Here is a 25,644-nt window from a genome sequence, read left to right on the forward strand (position 1 = left end):
TCCATTATCCTTGAAAGCAGCCACTGAATTTGCACTATTTTAACAGGAACATCTGCTTCTCTCCCCTGGTTGTTTCTTTCACATCTGCAGTGATTGTGACAGGGCACGCGCTCTTCTTCATTTACTCTCATTGCTCTGACCTTTCCTGTGGCTCAGTTTTATGCTCTGCCTCCTTAATGACTGTTCTAATTCATCTCTGTGTTTGCTGATAGTCTCATTAGGGCCAAGGGAAAATTCAAGAGGTGAGGAAGCCTGTTGTTTTCCGATAAGAATAAAAGTTTGTCAAATCTGACGAGCTAGCTGAGATACTTTAAAAAGACCATTTCACTACATTGTTTGTGTAACTTGCCCAATTGTGACAAGTGTTCCTGCTAAAAAGGGCAGCCCCTCTCTTCTGTAGTGAATGCACTATGTGCCCTTTTCTGGCTGACCATTTTTTTGGCCAAGATCTAGAAAGATATCCAGGTATCTTCCTGCTATTTCAACATCTCATTTCCATTGATTCCAAATAGATTCCATTGCCATCGTAAGAACTGGACACTACAAGCCATTGGAAATCTGAGACTTCTCCTTCAATTCTACCTCCTTTGAGCCTCCAATCTAAATATGCTTGGTCAAGTGTCCTGTGACTAAGCCAGTGACTGTCTTGCTACCTATAGATGTAGGAAAGTGCTGTGATTGCACTTGCTGCATCACAAAATAAATGGGTTCAGTTATCAAGGAGCAAATTTCCATCTCATGGTAGAAAAAAAACCCTTCCAAAACCAATAATCTTCAAGATTCAAGAGCCTTCTTAGTCCTTTGAGGGATGACAGTGAGACTTGAATATGACTCGAGGATTAAACTGTCAGACTTCCTCCCAGAGATGTAGTTTCTTTCTGCCAAAGCTAAGACATGGTGTGGAGGGAGACTTTTGATGTTACTCTCCAGTCTATTCCTGTTGTACAGGTTACAGGATACAGTGGCTTCTATGCCATTTTAAAGTTATATTTTAATTTTTTATTTTAAGCTGGATGGCTTAATTAAAATTGAAAATCTACCTAATCATTATAAAGGACTGTCCATTTTAATAAGTTTGCAAGAAGGACTGAGTTCTTAGATGCTTGGAAGGGAATCTGTGGAACAGGGAAAACATTTCTTAACATCTAGTTCTTCCATTTTGGAGAAGGGTCTGTTAACAGTGTATTTTTACTGATTCTTATGATACCCTTTGCACAGCAACTCACATTATTAGCCTGGTGAAATATCGTCATTGTTGCTAGTTGCCAAATGACAAAAGTCAAATTTGGATAGAACAAGCAGTATACGGACTGCAAAAAGGCATTTGCTGCAGATGATTATAGGGTTAATAATATAAATAACATGTAGGAAATATGGTGGAAGATCAGTATAGGATATGTGTTGTGGCAGCACCCATGTGTGCATGCACCTAGTGATTGAGCAGAGTCTCCAGATTTGTCTCTCTAAGCGGCACTTCTCTGGGATTTTCTTGGGTTACATCCTGCAACTGAGATGTCAAAACTTTAGATTTGCACCTTTATTCTTAGGTAAAGAAGATGAAAAGTCAAAGTTGAGAGGCCCAAGAGATCTGCAGAACCTTGAAAAGCAAAAAAGTATTAATGGCGAAGCTTTGAAAAATAGTATTCAGCATGAGATAGGAAATGTGCAGACCCTAAAAACTACTGAATTCTGATCCTTTAAATTATTATTTTATTGTAAGCAGTGTAAGTCAGAGTCATGAATTATAATGTGGCCCTATGAGAAAATTGTTATCAGAATCTGATTCTTATTTTATTAGATTGTAACTATAATTTATATTGTTGTCTCTTTCACTGTTACGGTGTAGTATAAGATGGTGGGCACTCTGCAGGGATATTTTTTTCTATATAAGAAAAAAATAGTTCAGTAATACTGACAAAAGAAGTCTGTTGGCATTCTGGAAAAGACACTTATGCTTTGCGCTTACAGCTATAATAGTTAAAATACCTTAAGTTCAATTAGCTATTCAGCCAGGTTGGATACAGTCTGCACATGCTGAAACCATTTAGAAGTCCTAATGCCACTCAGAATTAAAAATGCATTTGTGCAATTTAGTTTTATGACCTGTTATTGCTTAACTGGCAGCTGGATCTTACACTTGGACTGCTGTGATGCTTTCTTTGTCCATTCCACCAGAATAAACCCAAGATAACCATTACAGCTACATAAAACCTGATATAAAATGAGGCAAACTGAAAATAATTAATTGGCGGTGATCAAGACATAGGGGCCTTTCCAGAGATTAAAGACCAGCTGAGAAGCTGATGGCCCGGTGCCCAGTGCATTAACTGATCTGATTGCTTGTAGCGTTCCTCAAAATTCCATTTGCCTGATTTGCCTATCGCATGAAAATTTCATCTCAATTCAGCAATGAAATGTATCATTCAAATTCAGTTTTATCCACTGTTTTTTTTTTTTGTTTTTTTTTCCCCCAAAAGACAGTTCTTCTAGTAGCAACAAATATTGCTGCATGATCTTAATAAACACAGAGCAATTAATGGAGATTCACTACCAAAGTCAGACTGTCAGACAGGGACAACTAGAAAAGCTGTTGTAAACTATGCTGGTTAATAACAACAGTTATGTCTGGACATTTTTTGAGCAGATTCTCAAATGAGGGTTCACTAATGAATAATTATCCATTTGCCTACCTTTAGCTGCTAAATTCAGGCACAGTCCTATTACTTCAGAGTCCCATAAAAGTAATTTCATTAAAGGAGGGAAACACATCTTTGCATTTTAAAAATAACCAGAGAAACAGAAGTTCTTTGTACCTTGTAAATTTGAGCTTTTTTGAATATTGAAATGGAGCAGACTACAAGTTCCCTTAGTTGCTCTCCTCAGTTATACCCATTATATTCGGACATGAGAATAAAGATTCAGTTTTCACTTGAAATTAAGAAAATGCTTATTTTCCAGACTTCTACTTTGTTTTTTGGCAACTGCTATTTGCTTAAGCTGTAGAGCCTGATGACTAAGCTGACAATTGCTCTTCCATATCCTCTAAATAAATTTCATACTTGTCTGATGAATGACCTTGAACTGCGTTAAAAATATCTGGATTTTAAACATTTGTTTTACACAGCTAAGCCCCAAATGGTCATTTGATACTTTGGGTGATGAAGGAATGCTTGGAAGGACTCAAGTTTTTCTTTCCTAAAGTTTAGGATAACTATTAAAGGCACTGCTGGCATGCCAGGAATGAGAAGTAATAAATTGTATGAGTACAGTACTGAATTTGGGAATGGTGAGCAGCTGCAAACGGCAGTGGGATGCTGGGGACATTGAGTTTACCTGGGTCTACCTGGGCTCCGGTGATTGCCAGGGCTGCACTGGTGATGTTTTGGTGCTGCCATCGATGAAGAGCTAGTTATGAATGTGGATGGGATGATCCTTCTCAGTTTGCAGTCCCAGATGTGATACTTTTACTTCCCTATGGCAAGAGTGACCTTGTTTTTAGAGGTCATCGGCCCTCACGATTGGGGCAGAAAATTTAGTTTTTCTTACAAACTGGTGAATAACCCGAAGCCTGACCTATACAGATGTATGTGTACCTGCTTTCTCCAGGCAAGTAGAAATCTCTCTAGGGAACTAGTTTCATTCTTTTCCCCTTTCTGTTATGATAAATTTGTGAAGGAAAGAACAAATGAGAGGAAAAGAGTGGCCTGCATGTAATAGTGAGAGTGAATGTTAATGGGGCATGTGGGAAATACTTCTATATTACAGAGCACAATGCTGCTCATTTGCTATACCATATGATGGAAAACCGAATCTCTCCGTTGTATTTTCTTCTCTGCCTCACCTGAAATAGCCACACAGTAGAACGCTTCCCCCAGGAAATGATTAGCATTACTTTACTCCAAGGTACTTTATGAAGTTTTATGCTTTTAGATTTCATCTGTACAACTGATGTGTGTGCTTGAACCAGGATGAATATTACTGCTTGGCAGAAAGGCAGCCCTTGTTGATTAACTTCAGCGTAGCACCTCAGCAGGCTGGGAGGCTCAGGTTTTAATTTGTTTTTGCTTCCAGGTCACTCTTCATCCACCTTTTCATTTGCAGCAACTTTTCCATCCTACCTCCCCCATTTACAGTACTTACTATTGTCTTGGCTGTTTTGATTTATCGACCACTCAAATTTAATGCTTCTTTCTTTGGAGAAGTCTCGGTGCTCGTATCTGATCTAAGGTCACCTATGCTACTTATTTCTGGGAACTTTAATCTCCATATGGATGTGACCTATGACACTGGCCAAAGAATTCACTGTATTACATGATTCACTCCAGCTGTGTCAGCATGTTCTTCTACCTGCACTGAAAGGTTATGCTTTTGATTTCATTAACTTTTTGGGTCTCATTTTCAGGATTTGAGGTCACTCACCTTTTTTTTTTTTTTTCAAGCACACATCTAGATTTACTGTACCCCTAAGTTTCCTCTCAAATTACTTACTTGTTTTGAGAGCTGTTGTTTTCTTTGAGTGTCACTTCATACCCAAAACAAGTTAAAGTGGTTCAGTGCTGGTTCCTTGGTTAACCAGTTAAAATGTTGATTGTGATTTTTGCACATGCCATACTACTGCCTTCCCCAACTGATGAAGCTCAGATGTCGTGACTGAAATCAAGGCTGTAATTTTATGGGTCGTGACAAAATCTTTGGTTGGAAACCTGCACATTTTGTGAGAAGCAACATCAGTTCCTTCATCGGAGTGATCACTATGTTTTTGTGTTCCAGCTTTGTTACTGATGTTAGCTCTAGTAATCACAAAACCACTATGTATTTGAGGAATGTGAGAGTAATGGACAGAAAAATGGATTCCTTGCTCCCTTTTTTGTGTGCGTGCTCCATCTTACTTTGCCTGCTATCATGGGCAGGTGATTATGGGAAGCTATATTTTGTCTATTTTGAAGTTGCCTTCTGTGGCAGTTCTATGTCTGAAGAGTCCCCTAGTGCCAACAAATGAAAAGGTGAAACTGGACTGATTTGTGTATGCAGAGACAATTTATGAGAGTATATATATATAAATATTGTAGATCTTTCAGGAAGGAGAGCATCTAAGTCAAGACCTTTTGACATGAATCTGAAATTATTATGAAAAAATCCATTGGGTGATGGAATGGTAGTAGAGAAAAGCTGTGGTGAAATTTTCAGCCTAGAAACTAGTGTGCTAATTTTACATTCCAAGTGACTTCTAGCTTCTTCTCTTGAAAAAAGCTGCCATCTTTAGAAATCACCTTTCTTCCCTTTCCCCCCAAAAAACACCCCATGAGCTGGAGATGTTCTCATAAATATGTTTGATAAAAAATGTGAAAAATATCAAATGTTATTTCCTTTAATATATGTATTTTTCTATGAATATTTGCCTCTTGGTGTGTGCTTCTGTGTGCTCATATATTTGTAAGCAAAAGCCAATGTGAGGTGAAGGTGGAACAGATGATGACGTGGCACCAAGCTTTTCATAGTGCTTTCCTCTTCCAAACAGCATCTGTGCTGACTTCTAAACTTGTTTCTCTTGTCTGCAATATTAGGTTCCATAACTATTCATCTCTCTGTTGACAGACATCCTCTTACCTTTTGAATAAATGATGCAGTTGATTTAGTTTAGGCCAAGCTTGCTAGTTTTGAGGCTTACTAAAGAATGTGCTGAGCTGGGGTCACATTGTCCTACTGTCTAGTTGTGCTGTTTTCTGCAGTACTAGTTGCTTTCTTCATCAAAGAGGGCAGCTTATGAATCAGAGATAGAAACTCCTCTTAAATGTGTCTTTTCCATATGTTTCTTAGCTAAGACATTAGAAAAAGAGGATGTTATTCAGGATTTCTGATAAAGGCGTGCTGCCTGCATGTATATTGCATTGAAAGAGTACTCCTTGGAAGTGATTAGAATTAGTCACAGAGATGAAATGGATGTGAACAGAATTGGCTAACAACTTTCTGAACGCTGACTTCTCTCTTTGATATTTTCCTTGTAGTTTTGAAGCACATCACTATGATGTTTGATATTTTATGAACAATAATTGTATTTCTCTCTTTTCATTTGAGAATTTCAAAGAGTTTTAGAAGCATTAATTGCATATCTGCCCCCTGACTTCTATGAAGAAAGTGAAAAAAAGGTCTTGTCAAATATGTTAGTTGAAAAAAATGTATTAAATTGCGAATAAACAGTTCAGTCAACTCTACTCACAACACTTGTGCTGGCTTGTAATGTGCAAACCTAATAACTTTCTAGTTTGTACTTGTTCTTCAGAAATGATGACTGCCTTATCTGAAAACTGTAAGGGTTGCCTAACAGCTCCACACACTCTACCATCTTCTGGGCTGGAAAGCCCACAGGTAAAAAAGGAATGGTCACAGACCCTTCACGTAACCAGTCCATGAGGCCATTAGGAGATGTTCTGGCGGTGGGCACCTGAAGGTTGTTATTACCTGTAAGTGTCTCATTACGAAAGGCAGCAAAATTTGTAGCAGGGTAGGTCCTGGAGGTTATTTCCATTAGTGAGCCCTATCCTCGTAGGTCTGTACCCTGTATGGAGAGACAGGGAAAGTGTCCTTAGTGAACTTGAATAGCATTAGTATTTCTAGGGAAGCTAAGCTGTAAAGAAGTTGGAATCTGGAGAGCAACACAAATGCCAAACTCCTGATCAGAGGTAGCACAGAGCCCCGTCTTTTCAACATTCATCCTCTGTCCCCCACAGTGCTGGGCTGGCAGACGTCCCCTCTTCAGCATGCGGGAGGTGTTCTGCCACGGGAGCCTTTCCCTGGTACTGTTGCTGATAAAATGTATCTGTCCTTGGAGAGTTTTCTTATTTAAATGTGAAGATGTAACTGAATTTTAACTGCAAATATTGACAGCCCTTAGGTTGCAGATCTGAATAGGCTCACAGGTGAAGGGATATGAATTTATGGGCTTTTTAGAAGTGAGCCCAAAAGGGCTTTGCTCTCCAGAGCCTGGCTTTCTCCCTCTCTCTCATTGCATTTCTCCCTGAAATGGATCTCCTGATGTGTCTGACATAGAATTCACTTACTGTGATCCTCACACCTTAGAAATTCTTCAGTCCCTACTCTTCTAATGGCTTGGCTTCCTGAGAATCTCTTGATTATAAAATATTTTAAGGCTGTTAGTGAGGTTTTTCTATCATTATGCTCTCAGCTGTACCTTAAATGTACTTTAAACCTGAGATGAAGGTTTATCTAGTGCAAGATGGAGATTAAAATGTGCAGGAAAGTATTGTTATATTCTTTATTTTTGCTGCTTTTGAGCCCCTGAATGTAGATACAACAGGTTTCAGTAGATCTAGGGAGAGACTGAGTTGATGATTAGTTTTTGAGATATTCTGTGAGTTTCCTTAAATCTGAAAGCCACTCTGCAAACTGAGTGCTTGTCCTCTAGATTGCTGAACACTGACAAAAATGGGATGGAAAGCGAGCGTGTTAACACTTAACATTTATTCAGCACCTGTTCACAGATGTGTCTGAATATTAAGAAGAAATGCGTATGGTGTTCAACAGAATAAAAAGTGTTAAGATGTGCGTGAACAAGCAGGAGGAAATATAGATGTGACTACATAGGAGGAGAAAGACTATTACAAGGGCAATCCAATTAATGCAAATGATGCATGCAGATGGCTCTGGCTTTTTAGTACCTCTCACTGTTCAACTCGGTAAGAGCTGCACATGAGGGATGGAAGGAGAGCGCTGTCTGCCTTCACATGGCAGCAACACTTTCCAGCCTTAGTGTCCTATCCCTATCAGCAGACAGACAGGGGGCATCTCCTCTTACTTGCCTCTGTAGCTGTGGAGCATGAATAAGTGTACAGTAAAACAGCTACTAAATCAGAGGATACATTCAAGAGGTGACTTAATTTTGCCTTCTGCAAACATCTGTGTGCCTGTTGACTCCTGGCACTTCAGGCGAGCAGTGTCACTGCTTTAGAATTCAAACAAGATAATTGAAAGTCACCCCAGGTTTTTTGGGCTGCATGCTCAGGGCCAACCTGTTTGATTTATTTTGGTATTGACTTAACAGGACTGTTCACCTAAAGGAAACAGGATTTGAGCTGGAAAATAGACATTCTTTCAGCTACGTATTGATTGTTGGAGCTGGATCTAGTCCATCCTTATGATGCAGCTTCTGAAAAAATGGCTTCTACTCTTATCTTGGCATCTGATGTCTGGTGAATAATGACTTTAATTAAAAAGAAGACCTTGCTGCTTGGTCTTTCATATAAGATACACACCAAACTCAAGTATGTGGCCTGAGCGGATCCAAATTTTTGGGTTTTTGTCCCTTCCTTATAAAATCTCCTTCTCAGGAGACAGTGCAGACTGTGACCTGGTTCTCCTGAATGTTGTTGACTCCAGCGAATGCAGGACCAGCACTGTAAGCACTGTAGGAAACCAATGGAAAATTTCCCTGTTTACTCAGAGGGTTTTGACTTGGGCTGTAGATCTAATAAATCAATATACTCTCTTAATTTAACAACCTCATTTTACAAAATCTTTTCTGTCAGAACCCCTGGCCATCTGCTTATTATCCTCAAACATTGTCATGAGAGGTATAGAACAATACTTTCGAATGAAGTGGCATGGCCAATTTCATTTATCTATGTGTTTATTTTCCATATTGACTAACAGAGAAGCTACTGGCATACAAGTTGGTAGCTGTTTTCATTTTTTCATGTTTATTATGATATGGGTGTTAGGTACTCGCATGAAAATTCACAATCTGTCAATAAACTTATTACACTAGCTATGTAAGATACTTTTTTGCTGTCTTGAACATTTTTCCAACTTTCTGTAAAATACATTATGCATTTTTATGCTGTAGCATATTTTGCTTAAAAGTACAGTGTAGTTTTTTCATCAGAAAAAAACCCCAAACCACCTCTCTGTATTTAATTTCTCTTTACATGTTGAGTGCACAAATAGAAGACTAAATTTCCTTTCTTATCCATTGAGACTGTTGCGAGTAAAAATTTGGCAACAAAAGTCAGGCAGCCCTTTAGCTGTGCTTGAAATACTCATGAAACTAAATCACACAGAGCAAAAGAACATTGCCAAGCCAACCTTTTGAAAAGTTATATATATATTTATATATATGTACACACACATATTTGGATACTCTAATTTTTTGAATCCACTTAGAAGCCTAGGTTGCATTGTTAACTCTTTTGAAGGTTAAGATTTCCCACGTAATTAACTCATAAATATTTCTGCCAAAAAGTACAGTGATCTTAATCTTTCAGTATGTTTTAATCTATAAGGATGTAAGCCTGGCTATATTGCATCAAACCAAGATGTTCTCTCTTTCAAAATCCCATGTCTGATATTAGTAATAGATACTGGGAGAAAACAAGCAAACACACAGAAAACAAACAAACACAAAAAACCCCCACCACCCCCTCAACGACAACAACAAAACCAAACAACCCCTAAAAGATCCCAGACAAAACAAGGCAAGCACCAAGTGAGCATAAAACAGGAGAATCTTGAGAGGTTGTCTGTTTCTGATAAGTGATCTCCCTTTCGCTTTCCCTTCTTTAGTCAGCTGTACCTTTTGATATTATCCACATATAGGCCAATATCTGTACTGTGTTCTACTGCCAGAGAAGGTGCTGTTCTGCTTTGATGGTGAATATTTTTATTATTCTCAGTGTTGTTTCTTTGTCTAGCTCACTTATTAAAAAAAACCCACTCTGTTTTGTAGTGCTGTTAATTTACAAGGTGCTTTACAAACACAGATAAGAGCCATCCAAGGCTCTACTCTAAATAAGATGAGACAAATGCAAGATGAAACACTTGAAGGCTATTCAGGCAAGTGAGGATGCAGAAATGATTTATGCGAACAGGAGAGGGGTTTTGTGAAGCGAGGTTGCTGAGAAAGAGTTTTAGGCAGCACAGAGAATAAGTTTGGCAATGGAAGAAAATGATCAGGTGCAAGGAGCAGTGGAACTAAGGTGTGAAGGCAGGAGTAAGAGAAGGAGAGGAAGGGCAAAATAAACTCAGATAAATGGGACAGTGAATTGTGAGGAAAGGAACTTGAGAAGAAAGCAATAGGATGTAATTTTTATCACAGGTTTCTTCAAAATGGACTGGTAAGGAACTCAAGAAATCCAGGTAGCTTGATTTGATTTTGGGGTTCTTTTGACAAAACTTCACTAAGACAGCTTTTCAGCCTATTTTTTCTTAGCATACCTGCAGTGATAGGTATAGCAAGCAATGCTTACATGTGTTTATGTTAGAAAGTTTGCCTACTATTTAAAATAAGTTTCTCTTGCATTAAATATTATCCTGTCCATTTATGAAGGAAAAGAATTAAATATAAAATCTAATGCAAGACAGGAAGCCGAAGGAAGGAAGAGTGTGCTCTGTCTCTGCATGTCTTCTTAATCCATCTAATTGACTACTCCAATCTCCCTTTCTCCCTATATAAAAGCCAGGAAAGCTAAATTGAAAAATTGACTTGTTGAACTAATCTTTATTAGCAAGAATAGGATAAACTTGGTGAATAAGTCAGATCCTACAAGATCGTTTGCCCCTTCATCTTCCTGGGATTTAAACTAACATTTGAGATATTCAGTATCTTGTAGGACTGTATGAACTGGCTTTTTCTTTATGCACTGACGTTTTGTTTTGCTCTCTGCTGCTTATCTGTGCAATTATTAGGCCAGCACCAAGTCAAACAAGGGACATGTGAAGTTGTGGCAGTGCATCGTTGCTGCAATAAGAACCGGATTGAAGAACGATCACAAACAGTCAAGTGCTCCTGTTTCCCAGGGCAGGTGGCTGGTACAACAAGGGCTCAGCCCTCATGCGTGGAAGGTAAGCAATCTCCTGCTCACTCATGGTTCATTAAGATTGTTTGAGGAGTTTAGTCTCCTTGATTGTTTGACTTCCTACTGCCTCAAAAGCGTAATCCTTCCTTTTGTTAATTTTGGAAACATCTCTGTGCACTGATGATAATGAGCCTGTGCATAAATCTAGGTGTAATTAATCCTCTTAATATATGTACTCGTCCATTTCGTGTCTGTGCCAACAAAACCTCTTAATTTTTTCACACAAGAATTCTCCTTTAAAATTATTCTGAAAACAGCATAAGCCAAGAAATTAAAATTTATGGTATTAACCCTTCCAGTTGTCTTTAAACTTGAGTAAGAAGTCACTAGATAATAAATGCAGCCCTAGAACTTGGCATGTAGATAGTGCTGGGATATCTGATTTTGAGAGTTGTTCTCTAGATGAATGTTTCACTGGTTTATGTGCCTAGTGGTCTCTTATGCTGAACATCAGTGCTATAATGGTGCCCTGTGTCTATTCAGTTTTGTGTTTTGTAACCCCAAGTACATCAGAGTTGGGAAAGCAGAATAAGCTGCACAGGACACAGGGTCTGAGCTACATCACCTATCTGATGAAGGAAAAATATGGTACAATTGCCTTAGTCCATCACCTTCCTGGGTAGAAGTTGAAATCCTCACAGAGCTCAACATTGCCATCATTATGCTTTTAGCGGTATAATTCATTTGAAATTAAAGTAAGTAAATTGACCAGACATTCTGAGGCTGTATAAAACTTGCTTCCCTGAGGTTCACTCTGCACCTCACCCCCACCATTTTTCTGTCTGCCTTACCAGAGGCTTTCCTGTCTTCCTTTGACACCAGCGACCTCTTCCCTGAGCAGTCTATTCCCTGGAGAGGCTGCTGCTCTTGTTGTTAATTTAAACAAGTTGGGTTTTTTGGTTTGCTTGCTTGTTTTAAGATAAAGTCTAGAAGTTACCATATCCCTCATTACATTAATTCCTAAGCAAGAGCCTTCTGTTTTCATTCTTTTTCTTACAAAATTGCAACCATTACAAGTTTAATATGAAACAAGAACTTCAAAATCAAATTTTGAATTTACCATTCAGAGATATTTGATTTTAAACATAAAACTCATATCTGATTTTTTTTAAAACCTATTATCTGTTCCGAGAACATCTTATTTAACAATGATTTTGTTCCTGAATTACAAGGAATGAAAATAATAAGCATGAAAAAAACCCCAAACTATGTTGTGCAATTCGTTAAGTAGTTTTCTTGTCAAATCAGAAGTGTCTTGTGTATCTTTAGGTGACACGTCAAACAACAGAAATGCTTTTGCATAGAACAGGTAATAAAAGTTAGGCATTATTTTAAATATGCTTAAAGACTGCAAAGGTGACACTTATTCCATGAGAGAAAGATATAAACATATGGTACCATAGAAGCTTAGTTCAGTCAATGCAAATAGTTGCTGAAAGAATTTAGTAGCTGGTTTTTTTTAAGTATAGTTGACATTAAATGCAACAAAATACCATGAATGTAAGATTTAGGTTTCTAAAGTGGAAGCCTTTGATATTCCCCCTCACCCCTTAGGGTAATGCTTTAGCTTGCTTTGCTTATTTTTGCAAGCATCTGGGACTACAGTCAGAGTCATTCAGTTGCTGTAGCACGGAAACTGTAACTATCTGTCCCTAGCCTCAGGATTAGATGTGTTTTCTCCTACTCTATACATATCCTTCAGCAGGCTTCTACACTGTGGAAGCCAGAAACAGTTTGCATCTTGAATTTGCTTATTGCAATCTGAGACAGATATTTCATTTTCTTTTCCAGTACCTATTTACTGAATGCAGAGCTGTTTAATTTGCCTATGTTTTGCCCTGAGCTTAAAGAAAAGGACTTGCCCAAAGCACAGAGTTACCCTTCTAACCCAAAGAAAAGGAATTATAGAAAAATTGGCTTGTAGTAATCTTTTTAAGTATTTTCTTTGAACTTCAGACCTTATCCAGTAGTAGTTATCATTTACACTAGGGCATCAGTTGTCTCTGTGCTGTTGATCAGGCATGACATGTAGGTTGGTACCTGTAGTTCCTACCTCGAATCATAGAATAATCAAATCCAAATCCCTGCTCCTTGCAGGACTACATAAACTAAATTATATGACAAAGAGCGTTGTCCAAACGCCCCTTGAATGTTGACAGGCTTGATGCTACAACCACTTCCCTGGGGATCCTGTTCCAGAGACAGATCACCCTCAAATTACTTATGTGACAAACTGTGTTTGGACTAAGTAAGAAAACAAAGTGGTTCACATTCATGAGCATGTGTCCATAAAGTACCACTCACCTGTTGTGTCAGACTACGTAATCTTTTGTCATACACAGGGAGATGCTTTTACATATTGGAATTCTTGGTAAAATTAGCTTACTGTTTAGTATTTTGATAGCAAATATGTTTAAGTATGTTCTATTTGGATTTAGAAAATATGTTCTGTTAGGATTTTAGCCTTCTACACACACTTAGAAGGAAAACAATTCTGTGTAAGTCATGATGGAAAACAATAGTAAATAAGATGAAGTCAATCTCTCTTATGTTGACATTGCCTGTGATTATTTTAGGGTTTGCATCCTTCACCTGTTCTTGAGCAGCACCAAAATGACTATTGGAGCAGAGTACATGGGATTGTTTTTCATGTTCTATGCAGAGTAGCAGCCTTTATAAAACTATTTGAATGTAATTATGTTTTCCTTTCATGACCAAAAAAATGGATGGTTATATAATTAAGTAATCATATTTAATTTTGTCGAGATCTGCATGATGATTTTACAAAAATCTTCTTCTGCTTGCTATTTTTAAATGAAGGTCTGATTTCTCTTTTAGTGTTAACAAACCAGGAAGCAATGAGTTGATTTGAGGTTTCCTTTAGGCCAGGCAAGCATATCACTGGTCATAGACTTTAGATGCTGCATGAGATATTAAGACTGCTGCAAGAAATAGATTCTCACAGAATATGGAAGACTGCAAAGGTCTGGGGCTTTAACAAAGTCCAGACAAACTGTACTTCCCATTCTGTTCTGGACTCAGACTTGTCATTTGAGCAGCTTTCTGCTATAACTTATTTGGATAATTTTTCAAGTAAGTTGTAATAAAATTAAAATAGGCTTTTCTCATTTGAAATTTATACATCTGGTTTTAGTATTTTACAGACTTTTAATATAGTTGAGTATTTTTCTGTAGTTTTAACAGTCTTGCAGCATATGGGTTGTCTGACCTAGATCCCACGGGGTTTCAGTGACAGCTTGTTTGTTAATTTGAGTGGGGGTAGAACCTAGTTCATCAGAGCTCCTTGTTGATGACTTCTGGGTATTGTGCCCTTTTGTATATATAGGCCATGAAATAGGCTTATAAAGCCCATCATAATGTTTTTTAGGATACATAGACCAGCTGGATATTTACATTTTGAAATAGGTTGACAGATGCTAAAGAATTTTACACAAGGTCAGGTTTAAAGCAGCAGTTTATTGAAGTAGCACTATATGTTAAGGCTAAGCCCTGCTCAAATAAGTAGTGAATACATGTACGAATATTCACAGCTACCAACATTTCAGGAGGGGTTCTATTAGAGCCAAGTCAGAATGGAGGTTTGCATAATTACATGCAGACATACACTCACACATAGAAATGACATCTTTTCTCATGTGCTAAGGAGAAAACCAGGTATTTGGGTGTTACAGAAGAAATTATAGATATCCAAGTGAGTTCCAAAGAAAAGACGCTGAAGTGATGCAGAAAGGGAAGTAAAAGCTAGTTGAACTTTGCAAATACAAAAGTGAAAGTCTTAAGTGCCTTGATTGCTGCAAATTGGTCGTTTTTCATGTTGTGCAGCAATACTTCATGTGTTGTGGGGCCTCACTGACAGAGATAGAGTACATTGCTTTTCTACAGTGTCTTTCATCTTGAAAGCTCTGAATAGTGGTAGTAGAAGTCAAAGTATAATACTTCATTTAAAAAGAAGAATATGAAGGTGAAAATCAATGTTTGCTGTAGACAGAGATGTTCCTAACATTTTTACAAGCATAGTAAAATCACTTGTCATAGCCTAGATGAGAGCACAGGGCAAGAACTCTTTGGGTCAGGATATTTTTTACCCTTTGCCCATGATAACACATACTTAATTACATTTTGGATGCATCCAACAATAAACTCTGTCATTTTTGTGTTTGAACTTAGTTGTGAAAGCTATTGACAAGCATTTGCAAACAAAAAAAGCAAGACTAGCTCTTCTGTACACACACACAACTAATTTTCCTGGGAGTTATTTGAGCCTCCAAGCATAGGCCCATCTGATACTTTGAGAAATGTTGCTGTAGACAAATTGAGCCACTAAAGTCAGAAAAAAGCAGAGTATATGAAAGAAAATATTTAAGTATGCAAAGAAGACATCCCACACACCCTGCACACTCTAGACAGAGTTGTAGCTATACTGTTTGATTGCAGCTGTAGAAAATTTTGCCTAGCAAAGGTCAACTTGTTCTTCTGTCAATGACTAAATTACATTTAAAGTAGTCATGAGATTTTGTTTATACCCATTTTCTTTATGGACATAAACATCCTTGAGTAATTATCTCCAGATTGTCTAACAGCTACTGCCAAGAAGATAAAACATTAATAATGTGTTGTGTTTTGTTTTGTTTTTTTCTGTAAAGTAGCTATCTCAGCGAAGTGCATTAAATGCCTCTAAGTGAAGCATCACTAGCCAAATCATCTTCCATCCAGGCAGTTCTATTAGTCCTAGAATTTGTGAGGAGGAAACACTCAGATTAGAAAAAACGTGAATGAGACTAAAGAATTGTTGAGAATTTTCTGTAGGGCCAAAGAGCCACAGTGAAGAAAAAAGACAATTTTGGCTGAAAGCCCGTCTGGGTTACAGACTGAAGGGAATAGAGCATATAGAAACAAGAAAACAAAAAATCAATATATGAGAAATAGATAAAAGAAGAAATAGCTGAGAAGATTTCCCTCCCACTGTTTTTGAATGGATTTTGGCATACTTGAGAATTCAAAAGGATGCTAATGCTGTGTCAGTATTCAAAGGATAAAAGGAAATATACAGTAGAATGAATAGTGTACTGGAAATTTATATGGAAGAAAGCTTAATCCAGCTGAGTGGTAAAGATGTTTGTATTTGTCCAGACTAAAGGCGGTATGAATGTGCTTGTTCAAGTAGAATACACAGAAATACTTTAAAAAAAAAAAAAAAAAAAGCTATTGGTCAATACTGTGTGAAATACTGACATTGTTACTGCTGAGGCAGAGCTGCATCACAGTTCTCCTTTTGGTGCACAACAGGGTGGGGAGGTCCTATATAACTAATTGTTACCTAAAGAAGGTGTTAACCAACATCAACTGAGATTAAACTTTGTTTTGTTTTGTTTTTTTTTAATTGTGACCCTGGGTAGTTTAGAGTCCTGTCCAGCTGTTTAATAGATCTGTGCTCAGTTGTAATTCAAAATGTATTGCAGAATACTTGGGCTATTCTAGAAGATCACTAGTATCGTGCCAATTTTGAGTGTGTAGGCAGCATGGCAGATACTTAGGGACAAGTGATGCTGATCTCAGTCCTTTGTAACTGAGAAGCTGATATGGTATCCAATTAACAAGGAATTCCTGGAGTGCAGATCACAAGAGTTTATGTGGCTTTCTGAAAAGAGATTTGCCAGACACAACTGTTCTCACTTGCTGAGGAGTTTTTTAGGACTAATACAGATAGTTTCTGGGTTTAATATGGGTAAGCGTAGGTATTCCAAATTACCTTGAAAGATAATGTATAATTCATTCAGCTAAATATTTGGTTACTAAATACATTTGAGGATTTAAGTCTTATTTTTTGCAAGCTATTTAATTTTGAACATACGCCTTTGTGGGCACTGCTCAGTGTCAGTTACCCAGCCTACCGCAAAACCACATCTCTCCCCAGAGTCACCAGTAAGAAGTAGTGGTCAATGGCACATTCCTACTGGGATCTGAGACTGCTTAGCTCTGCACCTGACACTGCAACATTTTCAGTGGTGACCCAAAAGCAAATATAGATTGTCTCCTGACAAAAACAAGTATGGTGTCATCTGGTGGGGCAAAGGATAATTAATGACAAGCCCAAGGCAGTCACGTGGCACAGTCCTACTCACACAAAGTTGAACCAGTTTGAAATAACTGCATTAAAAAAGACAAATGTATTCTGGTGCAAAACTGAAGAAGTTCAATCAGCTCATCTTATCAGGCAGAAGATTGAAAAGTTACTGGATTGCAGCACGTTTAATACCTTCACAGGGAGAAAATGATGATTGCTAACAGGTGCTGTAATCCAGAAGGAAGCATGACAGAAGAGGTGAGAAGAGGAAGAAAATTAGGGCTGTGTGCTTCGTACTGACATTGTTCAGCTGTCAGAAAAAAAAGACAATGGGAGAAGTTTCTTTCTTCACCTGTTCCAGACTGGTTTAGAAGACGATGTGTAGCCAAACATAACTGAGGGCACAACAAGGTGAATTGTGTGAGGCAACATGAAGTGAAGTAGACATCTTTTGGCTTTATGCTCTGAACCTACTGTTTCCATGGAGTCATGTTATCTAGGGAGCGATGTCAACAGAAGATTTGTTTCTGGCAGGGTTTCTGGTTGATTTCCAGCAAATCAGCTGGCTAATGTCAAACCAAAGCAGTCTCCTTTCCCTCTATGAGGGTGGTTGTGTATGAGAGTGACACAGTTACTCTTGCTCCTTAGAAACTCATCTTTTGAAACCTCTCCAAGAGTGCCTCAATCTGAAAAAAAGGAGGAAACTCCTCCAGTGAGTCACACAATTACAGGGACAATGATAGTTAAAGAACACCAGCTATGAAGGTGAGGCTAAGGCTCTGATGGAGAATTTTGATGGAATAATCTCAGGGATGTGTTTGACACACAGCTACAGCTAGTGAGAACATACAGATCAACAGAGTGGACATTACAACTACAAATAAATTTGACTTAGAATGGATGTAAGAATTAGTGGATTGCTACAGCAAAGAATTGGGGATTTGCTGGAAGCTAATGGAAAGAGATCTGTATTAAGTATTTTGAAGTGTTGCCATTACTCTGAGGAGAGTTATCTGCACAGAATAGAAATCAGTCAGCAGAAGGGTAGGAGTGACTTCTTATGAATGTCTAAACAAGAGATGAATAGAAGGTGAAATATGCAGTCTGACAAAGAGCTTGTGGATCTTCTTCAAGTTACAGATTGACTCAGCAATGTTTCCTATTCACATCTGTGCATGTTTTAGTGAAAGATGTTACTGCTGGAGATGATGGGCCAGTTTCACCATCTTCAGTTCCATGTGGTCCCAGTGACTGGGAGGTTGCATGGGCACAAGTGGTCAGGAACGAAGCACTGCGTGAACCGCTCCTGTTCCAAGTAGTCCTGTTCCTGAAGTATATCTGTTGTTAACAGTAGTGTTATAAAGTCATTACTACATTTGTAGAAATAACAAGCATGGTCTTATTCATGGAAATTGGCTTAAAGGTAGAAAATTAATAAATTTACGCAGTTAAGGTGTGCTACGTTAGTCTTCCAAAACAAACTGAAAAACTGGCAATGAAACTGCAAGTAGATTTTTAGTCAACAATCTAATGCTTTCCAGTGGCTTCCACATTCTTATGTGCAGTGTTTGCTGACAGAACTCACATGCTTACATTTCTGTGCAATTCTATTTTCTCACCCAGTGAAGGGAGAAACTGGCATTTCTTCATCCAGTCTTGCATATGCATAGCTGGGTTAAACAAGAAGCCTTAGTTTCATTCCACCTTACAACAGGTACTTGACTGATGCATATAAATGAAGGAGGCAAGTCATCTTTGTAGTCAGTGGAGATGGAAGGAAACTTCCAGAGGTCAGTTCAAATGCTGGAGTCAGTCTCTGGCCATGCTTGCCCATCTTCATCATTTGCATGTGACATTTACCCTTCTGTGTGCTAGTGCAGTTTTTTAGTCACATTTTTAGCTCAAACACAATCATTGTGATCAGCTATTAAAAGAGGAACTGTTGGTTCTACCTTTTGAAATCAAACAGCTGAACATTGTACAGACAACCTGCCTAGTAAAACCAACATTAATAAAAAAAAATACATATATATTCTGTTTCTCTTTCCTATTTTTTTTTTTCTAGCTTCCATTGTCCTACAGAAGTGGTGGTGTCATATGAACCCCTGTTTGGATGGAGAGGACTGTAAAGTACTGCCAGACTATTCAGGTTGGTCTTGCAGCAGTGGAAATAAAGTCAAAACCACAAAGGCAAGTACAGAGATGGCCTATATTTAAAGGTGGCAGTCTGCTGACAGCACTTGCTTATTGCATTGCATCTGTGGGTGTGAGCACAAGTACCGGACTCCTCAGTGGTTTTGAAAGTGATGATTAATGCAATTGCTCTCAGAGAGGGAAATGCTGGGTCAGAACTGCCCCTTCACTGACAGCCTAGTTGTTATTGGGCGCTGGGGTCAAACTGCAGAAGGCCCTGCTTCGGTCTTTAGTGAGCAAAGGAACTACTCAGTTGTGACTAGTGCTAGAGTGATAGTCATGTTCCAGGATCAGTTTGTCAGTTTGCAGAATGACTGCATGGATCCAAGGTCTTTACCACTGACGGTTCAAGTCAGATTCCTGTGCTGCTAAAAAGCTCTTTTGGCTTTTAAAAGAAGTAGCCTGTCTTGGGAGTCGTTGAAAATCTGCACTGATGTCAGTGAGAACTGTGAGACACTGAGCACCTTTGGAAATGAGGCTGGTTCAGATCATTTCTAATTACAAGCCATCCCCTGAACTGCCTGTTTTGTTTAAAAAAAACTTTGCTATGCCGTCCTATTTCTTAATTAATGGTCAGCAGAGAGAAAATACCATGTCCTCTGTCTGCTTAGCAATCTAAAATCAGTTCGGTTCATTGAAGTTCAACAAATCACAGTGTACTGCATATCTAAATATAACACAGGAGTCTTTAGCAGGCAATAGCAAGGAAAAAGGAATGCTTAGCTTTTCCCTTTACGGCCTCTTCTAGTTGAGAATGGATGTTGTTGATTAGGTTACAGTCTGAGTTAATAAGCAAAGATGGATACTACACCAAAGCGTTGGCCTGCACACTCCAGAGTCAGTATGGGTAACTGGCAGTCAGTTATTGAATGGTATAGATTACCCTCAGCCTTTAGATTTTTTCACAGGCACTGACTTTTAACTACTCGTATGTAGATAAAGGGTAGTGTTGTAGCATCACACTGCATGGTGAGACTGATGAAAGAAGGAGTTTTAGATATTGAATAAGACAACTTCATCTCTGGACATGCCAGAAGAGAGCTGGCAATTTATAACAAAAGGACCTTATGGGAAAGAATAAGCTAGGGTTAGATATCCCTGATGCCTTCAGTAGATGTTAGAGGGATCAAGGGCAGAAGAAAGAACTTTATATTGACGTTGATGACTGAAGGCCTGAGGGCCAAGTTGTTGTACTCCTGTAGCTGGCTTTTAGTATTGTACCTTTTGAGAATCAGTCTGAAATCATGAAGTTTGTTATTGCTCCAAGTAAGAAAGGATGTGGTATGTCCAAGGTTTTGTCGGGGGCATTCATTGCCCCCAGCTGCAGGCATGTTTCCATCCAAGCTGAGTTGTTTAGGATTCTCCAAAGTCATGTAGGGAGGAATGGGTGGCCTCAGACCATGACTGTGCCCCTCTGCAGGAGCAGACATCCCACAAGGGCTTCTTTCTCTCTCCCATACCTTAAGAAAGCCCTGGCTGCCAAGCTCACATACTGGACAGCAAAAGCTGTGCTACAGAATCTGTCCTGGCATCTGTATTTCCTCTGTAGGTGTTTTGCCTGTCTTGTAGGTGGTTTTCTCTCTCTACCAAGATGTAGTTGTTGTTCAAATATAATGAGTAATGGTAACTCCAGATTCTGAGAAAAAAATAGTGGCACAGGCAATATTGAACTGGAAAGAAAATAGAATGGAAGGAAAATTTCCCCTGGTACAGGGAAAAGGAAAGTATGATATAACTTTTTAAAAAAGTTATTTTAAAAATAGACCAAAGATTTGTCTAAACTCTGCTCAATCAACAAAATATGTATGAAGTGCATTACTAAAACTTTACACAAAGAGGACTGTGTAAACTGTCAGACCAGTAGTCCAAACCATGCAGCAGCCTGTGTGTCTCAGTGCTGGGATACTTAAATCAAAAAGACACAGCAAAACCCTTGGGGACAATTATAGAAAATGTACACATACATGAAATTTTTCAAATTTAATAGTTGGCTTATATTTAAAATGTGAGAGTTGAGATCCATTCCATATTGAAATTTTTTTCTATGTTATGTAGCAAAGATGATCTCATTACTGTTTAAATTTCTAATCAATTTTTAAAGCTTTCTAAGACCTGGGATCAGTGACAGTTGGGACAATGTCTTCCACAAGTTAATTATACACTGAAAGAGAAAATGCAATCTAATCAATTTTAAGTCCTTTATCTTTTCATTTTATGAAAATATTAGAGTAATTTTAAGTCCTCTATCTTTTCATTTTATGAAAATATTAGAGTAATTTGAAGTATACAGAGCACAGGAGACTCCTGATGCTACTCAGTATTTAGATGAATAGTTAGTAGCTGAGCGGGACAGTTAGAATGTGAAAAGCTGAAGAGCTTGTATGATCAGTTACTTCAGGGAAGGAAATAAAAACTTCTCTATACTGAGTGTCTGTTCAGTTTTGTAACACAGCTGGATACTACAGAGCAGAGCTGACAAAGCTTTCCTCCTTGCAGGCTGCCTCTTCTCACCCATTTCCAGGGTGGCACATCTGACATGACCCCTCCCGATGGCATAGCCAGACCCACTGGGCTTGTGCGCTGTGTGTACATTAAGGGTTGCACATACATCCCTGGAGCACCTGGCTGAGGGTGCATATGGATGTAAGGGGAGGAGACTGCGCGTCCCGTGGGAGAAGTGCTATCTAAGAGCAGCTTCTCCTGCAAGAGCAATTCATTCCCTTTGCAGATCATGTTCTGTCTGATCCCTGGTTCCCTCCCATAAGACGGACCGCTGGGAATGGGTAGCAGTTTGCATGAATGGTCCTTTGGGATGTAAGTTGTATACTTGTGCTGTAGGCATTGGTGTTGAGAATGATGCTAAGCAAAATGAAGCAGAAGGAGATTTCCATGAGATGTTGGTGTCAAATTTGATAGTAAATGGCCATTTTTAAAATCTGCAAATTTCCCTTATACTATTGAAAAACAGAGTGCTTAACATTTGCATATAAATTTTGTTTCTATTCAAGGTATTTAAGTATGGCTACTGCAAGTTAATTTGTGATGTTACTTGTGTACAATTCCTTTGTAGCAACAAAGCATGTGCTATCATTTTTATTTTATCAATTCTGTGTAGTTAACTCTTTTCCCTTCTTTTATAGGTAACACGGTAGCAAAGGGTAAACCTGTGGGTCACTACCAGATGGCATATGCAACTGTTGCTTGGCTTTTACACAGAGACCCTTTCTTGTGGTGATGCTGTTCACTTAATTCTTTGAACTTGCAAAACTAGTCAGCAAAAAGGACAACACTTCTCCTTTCAACTGTGGCTGCAGTTCCTGGACCTGCATTTTACTACACAGAATGGTACATTTTCATTTCATAAGAAAACGCAAGGAGATTTGGTTCTGCCTGAAATGAAACTTGGATTCCCAAGGATCTGACACCTGGGAGAAATTCCTGGAAGAACACACCTGAACTTCTGCAGTTCATCAAGGATAAGACTTTCTTAATGACTCTAAGATATATAAAATTGTTTTACGTGAGTTGAGAACATGAATGTAACCTAAGGAGTCATAGAAAGAAAATGCTTGCATTAGAACTGATATGGATGATCTCAAAGGTCTTTTCCAATCTAAACGATTCCATGATTCTATGGATTGGTCTGGGTACTTCTCACATACAGTACAACATAAAAATACAAAGCTGAACCCAATGGTAAGTGGATTGACAGGACAGTGTCAATTATGTCTCGGTGTGTTTTCAACTGTGATTCAGTAACTATTAAGGCTGTATGAAGGTGAAAAGATGGAACTTAGTAGCAATTATTGTACGACATACTTTGGTTATATCTGTGTAATTAAATTTGTTTCCTTAGATAGTTCTAGATAGTTGAACTTTTACATTCATAAGTTATGGCAGGAAGAGAGAAAATTTGAAAGTAGACATAGTTTTTCTTGCCCTAAAATAAATCCATTCTCTAGGGGAATAGCAAAGTATACATATTCCTTGCCTCTTTGAATCCAGCTGTGGAAAAGAATTTAGCCATTAGCTAGAAATATTCATTCAAATGCCTCAAAAAAAAAAGAAAATAAAATGAGAGCATGCTTGTGCTGCATAAGTAAGGCTTACTGGAAGGAGGATAATTTGTTTGGATTTTCATAGCTTTAGTTATATCCTAATAGGTAACATACTTAAAATTCATAAGCAAAATTCTAGATAAAAATGAATCTTCATTTTCAATTAGTTCTTATTTAGAATGATTATAATAATTAAATGTCCAGTTCCTTGACAGACTGAATTTCCAAGTGGTTACATTTTGTGACAGATAATTGTTCCATATTATTGTAGATGCATTTCATGCTTATTTTCTTATTTGCCTGTTACAGTTTTTTGTCATCAGTCTTCATATATTGAACAGTAAGTGGAGGTGAAGTCTGTTCCCCATTACATCGTTTTGTGACTTAAGATGCATTGGAACAGAGTAAAATGCAATGATGCAGATGGCTATCATGCAGATGAACAGCTGCTGACTCAGCTACTGAATTAGTTGTTGTGCTTTATGTAAATATGAGGGTAATAATATATATCTAATTTTTACATAGACAGAAAAGCAAAAACAAAGAATGTTCTACTTATTTAGGTCATTGTGCATAAGCTTTCTAGTTTATGGGAACAATACCATCAGCAGTGTGAAGCTGTTCAAAGTAATTATTATTAGCTTTTATTTGCTGGAGTGAGTGGGAGTATCCAGCCAGGTCATTCCATTGAAGTCAGTGGTGGAAAGATCTGGCATTGTGTCTTTTGGTTTCTCTGGTTTAGTTCACTTTCAGTTATGTATTTGATTACAGCTGGGATCATAGTGGTCATTGTACTCAGTGATAGCTAAACGAGAGATTTTCTGCTCTATGCTTGGCCAGCTGAACAGTCAATAGACTCTGCTTGCTCTAATGAGCTCTACCTTCGTAATATTTTTCCATTGTTTTGATTTTCTGATTAAATTTTAAAATTACCTTTACTATTTCTATTGTTTCTGTGCCTATATATCCAACAATATCATCACTTAAGATCATTTTAATTTACTATTTGGACAAAGTGGGTCCATAACTGGCATTTATTTATTTATTTTGGTAAGTGCTTTGCAAAGACATAGCAAAACCCATTGCTGAGATGTTTCAAGTGGACAAACAAGAGTTCTAAAGAAAAGCTTTATTATTTTTCTCTTCTTTTGCAGATAAATACAAAGAAAATAAGTCAGTTGCCAGTGGTCATACACTAGATTTGTTCTGGAATTGAGAACAGACCCAAAACTACTTATGTCTAATTAAGTCTCACCTGTTCAAGACACGTAATCTACTTGCCCAGAAAGGTTACAGTGTATGACACACCTTGCATTAGCCACTTGGAAGGTGCTTTCTCTAGCAGTGAGGAAGGGGGAAACTACAACATAAGTTTGATAGCATGAGATTATGAAATACAACTCAAACGGATGACTTGCCTTCCTAGATCCTCAACCCATGACAGATTTTATATTCCTAAAGCAGCTTCATTTCAGAGGATCTTGGGTTGATTTACAGCTTTTTCTGACTCATTGCACAAATGCTGTAATATATGCCTGTCTCTTTTCGGAGAACTGCTGCTTCTTCTAATGCTGTTGTCTGGCATCTGACACCAGCATTGCCCTTCTGCTGAGCGATAGCAAAATTAAAGTCTTTGCCAGCAGCTCTGTTAGTAGAAGAGATCAGTGTCCCAGATTTTTGGTGTGTTCTCTATATAAATGGCTTAGTTCATGTTTATCTACTTGTTGTAGAAGAGCTGTTTTTATAAGCAGTATACTTGCAATCTCTTAGAAACCTCAGTTTGCATCCCACAGTTAGGCTTCTGTGGGGCTAAAACCTGTGGGTCATCATGTCCAGGCTTTTGTTTGGGCAGGCACTGTCTCCTACAGTCTGGTTCAGAAAGTAATCTTCTTTGTCCTAAAGTGGCAATGTTTTGCCATACAATTTCTAAAAAAGATTGTTGTAGACACTTCTCTGATGAGATATTATTCTAATATCCATGCTGAACTGATTTATGTCCTGATTATACCTATATCTTCTTAACTGTGTTCTTTTCTCCTCTCATTAAATTGAGCCTGATGTATTTTCCTTCGCCCAGCTGACATTTCAGTAGGCATAAAATAACCACGGCCTCTGCATCTCCTTTTTTTCTCTGCCTATCTTTGTAGCCCTCTTTGCATCACTTGAAATTTAGGTGATTTTTTTTTTCTTTTTTTAGTAAAGATTGCCAGAATTATGCACTTTATTTGACATCTGCCATCACCAGTTTTCTAGAGTGTCATTAGTACTTCCCCATCTCTGCTGTAAATACTCCAGTTTCCACTGCCTATATCGCTTTTACCTTTTTCTTAACTGCATCATGCCAGCAATTCACAGTCAGTAAGAGTTTCACTGATGTTCTAGGCTTGTTTTTTTCAGCTTGTGCCTCCTTGCTGATAGAGTATGTTCTTATTGATTATAC

General features: G+C 38.2%; 1 protein-coding gene across 1 annotated transcript in view; it reads left to right on the forward strand.

The window, feature by feature from the left end:
• The window catches only part of TAFA4 (TAFA chemokine like family member 4), a gene marked incomplete at both ends in the record, with an annotated part of 46,365 nt that extends 27,195 nt beyond the window's left edge, over nt 1-19,170 (forward strand). Inside the window, 2 exons of the mRNA XM_080350588.1 lie at nt 10,699-10,854; nt 19,019-19,170. Of these exons, the coding sequence (XP_080206714.1) occupies nt 10,699-10,854; nt 19,019-19,170 (308 nt within the window). The remainder of the gene's footprint in view (nt 1-10,698; nt 10,855-19,018) is intronic.
• Between the last annotated feature and the right edge of the window lie 6,474 nt (nt 19,171-25,644).

The sequence above is a fragment of the Nesoenas mayeri genome (genome assembly GCF_963082525.1).
Source record: "Nesoenas mayeri genome assembly, chromosome: 10".
Lineage (NCBI taxonomy): Eukaryota > Metazoa > Chordata > Aves > Columbiformes > Columbidae > Nesoenas > Nesoenas mayeri.